A 3,222-nucleotide genomic window follows, 5' to 3' on the forward strand; every position below is an offset into this window, starting at 1 on the left:
GCACTTGAGCACTCAGGCACCCTACTCAGCATAAAAGTCCAAACCATGCAGAACATGGATTAAGGATCGGAGCTTGTTGAAAGCGTGCTGAGCCGGTTAGCGGAGGGTTACCTACAGATGGTAAGTCAACTCCAACCCGTGTGGTATGCCTACATGATGAAATTCTGAACTCATGGTTACTTTGAATAAAACACAAACTCATTCTCCAGTCACTACATCTAGTCAATGTTTTTCTTATTATTTACCCTTCTTTTTCATTTAATTTTTCATTGATTTATTTTTACATTCCATCAGGGAACATGTATATACTGAGTTCTGAGGGTACGATGGTGAACATACATGCTGCTGTTTAGTTAGTGCTCATCCAACTAAATGGGTCAGAGAAGTAAACAGATGATTATGAAATTAAAACATCATTCAAGGTACTTTACTCTGCTCTAATGCTACAACTTGATAATCGGTATCATAGGAGTATACAACCAGTCTTCAACTCCTGCAGATTCTTCCTTGGCAACACTTTTTATTCATCCCTGTTAATTCCCATTGCCACTGCCATTGCCGTTGACTTGTTACTTATTCCTCTTTTTGATTCCCCCTTTTGTTGCCATATTCTTTCACTTGATCAGTGAACATTTACACACTGAATCTTGAAGGTACAACAAAAAATGAACAAGGTGCTGCCCTCTAAGAGCTCCTATGCAAAGTGCTATACTGTGTAATAATTCTACACTTTGATAAGTGCTATCATGGAACTATTCAACCAGTCTCTAAATCCTGCTAATTCTTCCTTGGCAAAATTCTTCCACATCCTTTGTTTCAATTCTCATTTACATTGCCACTGCCATTGGCCTAGCCAGGCCATTGTTCCTGAATTATTACTATATAAGCTTCCTCACTATTCTCATGACTTGCATTCTTTCTTCCCAATCGTCCTTTACACTCACTGCTAAGTACTGATTTACAGAATCCCTCAATTAAGAGAGGATTAAACAAAGAATTCACAAATAAATATATAATTATACAATGCTACCACTGCTATGAAGTAAACTAATAAAATTCTCTGAAGAAGAATAAATGGGACTCCTAATACAAGGAGGTCAGGGAACTCTTTTCTGAGGAAGTAACAACAGAAAATCAGAAAGTGGTATCAGAAAATTGAGTAGGAGTTAACCAGGTGAAAATTAGGAGGAAAAACATTAGAATCAAATGAATTAACCTATGCAAAGATCCTAATGCAGGAAAGTTTAGTGAATTAGTGGAAAAAAAGGAAGCCAATCTGACGAACATTAAGTGTAATTGCAGAAACGGTGATGATAGCAGTAATCAAAGTGATGTGGTCATCTTACAGTCAACTGGAATGCCCCTTCCTCTCCCTGATGGAAACCTTCAAGTCTCAAGTCAAACAGTACTTTGATGAAACCTGCTTTGTATGACATACACCAAGGCTTGGAATGTTTTCTATATTTAATCGCATTTCCTTTTCACAACAAGTATTGGGACGTGGAGTAATTTTAATATCTTTCTCTAGGTCATAAGGGTAAAAATTAATAGGGGAGGAACCAGAATAAAAGTGTTGTTTTGTTTCAAGTGTCTTTTATTTTTATTAAAAATTTAATAAATGTGCATAAAATTAATTAAGTACAAAATAATATACAATCAAAATATCTCCCTCTCAGGGTTGACCTCTGTTCTTCCCCACTTTCCTTGCCCAAATGCAACAACTATTATCAATTCTTTGTGTATCTTTTGAGAAATTTACCATTTACATATTTTATATGTAGGTTTATAATATTTATTTCTATTAAATAGATGTAATTTGTGTAATGTGTATACAATCTCCTTCACCCTGCTTTTTTTCAAATAAAAATTTATCTTGGAGTTTATCCCACATTAATATATTCACAGTTACATAGTATTGCAATGGAAAACCTACAATTTTTAATCAGTTGCCTATTGATGGAATTAAGACAATTTTTACAATATTTTACTGTTAAAAATTGTACTATAATAAGAAACAGTATAACCTTTCCTGTGTCTAAAATTGTATGACTCTTAAAACCTGAATCACTAGCTCTATCCTGTACTGCTCTCTAGGCTTCTCAAAAGCCAGTAGCCTCAAGTCACTTGATCAACCTTTGGACGAGGGTTTATATCTTCTGCTTGTACAACTTCCTTAACAATGACCAGCCTACTATTAACAAAAAGACAAAAAGATCCTGTAATAAAGGAAGTCTATTTAATTGAGCCCTTTCTTTCAGCAGTTTTCTATTTCTTCCATCCTGGATTTTGTGTATAGCAACTACTTAGTCTTAAGTTCTTAATTGTTTATTTGTTCAATGACTGGCTTCCCCCATTTGAATGTAAGCTTTATGAGCACAGGGACTTTGTTTTGTTCATTCCTCTCTCTAAGGGTCTATAACAATGCTTGTCTTGTAGTAATTAGTCAATAGTTGTTTTGAACAATTACTGGCTCTTGGGAAAGTTATTATAACATTATATTCATGATATAGTAATATATATGCTGTAATAGAGTACATTAACATCCTTGTTAATATATCCCACCCCATCATACCAACCCTGTAAAATAAGCATATTATCTTTGTGTAAGCAATATGGAAACGGAAACTCAGAGAGTTTAATAAAATTGCTAGGCATCACAAACCAGAGAGTTCTAGTGCTGGGGTTCACTTAGGTCACTCAGAATCCAAAACGTTTGTGCTTTTCTCTACACAATCCTACATTCCTAGAGTACGGTTTTCCTTTCTTGAACTTCATCCAATTGCATCTGACGTTCTTTAGGGTCCCAAAGGACAGTGGAGTCAAGAAAGGTCAGTACCCTTGAGGAAGGGAAGGAAGAGGAGCTAAGGTGAGCCCAGAAACACCTGGGGGAAAATACAGATGCCAGCCCTTCACCTGGCCCTGAGGACAAAAGAGGCACAGCTGGGAATAGATCGCCTAAGTCAGGACTGGGAGCATGGCCAACCCATCTAGTCTGCTCACTCACGCCTGACACAGAGAAGGCAGCAGTGACCTGGATTCAGGTCCAACTGCAACTGCACCTCAGATGGAACTCAAATCCACAATCGTAGGGCTGAAACATCACAACTCATCTCAGGACTTAATGAAGCTCAGGTTCTTTATGTCTTGGCACAGAAGGAATTCAGCAAGAGGCAAAATGATAGGTAAGAAGTAGATTTATTAATATAAGATGCTTGTGGCAGG

General features: G+C 36.8%; 1 protein-coding gene across 1 annotated transcript in view; it reads left to right on the forward strand.

Moving 5' to 3' along the window:
- The first annotated feature begins 399 nt into the window (after positions 1-399).
- LOC132429095 (olfactory receptor 10A2) overlaps positions 400-3,222 on the forward strand; it is a 5,957-nt gene continuing 3,134 nt past the window's right edge. Inside the window, exons 1-2 of the mRNA XM_060017299.1 lie at positions 400-422; positions 2,670-2,682. Of these exons, the coding sequence (XP_059873282.1) occupies positions 400-422; positions 2,670-2,682 (36 nt within the window). The remainder of the gene's footprint in view (positions 423-2,669; positions 2,683-3,222) is intronic.

Source organism: Delphinus delphis, chromosome 8 (genome assembly GCF_949987515.2).
Source record: "Delphinus delphis chromosome 8, mDelDel1.2, whole genome shotgun sequence".
NCBI classification, from domain to species: Eukaryota; Metazoa; Chordata; class Mammalia; order Artiodactyla; family Delphinidae; genus Delphinus; species Delphinus delphis.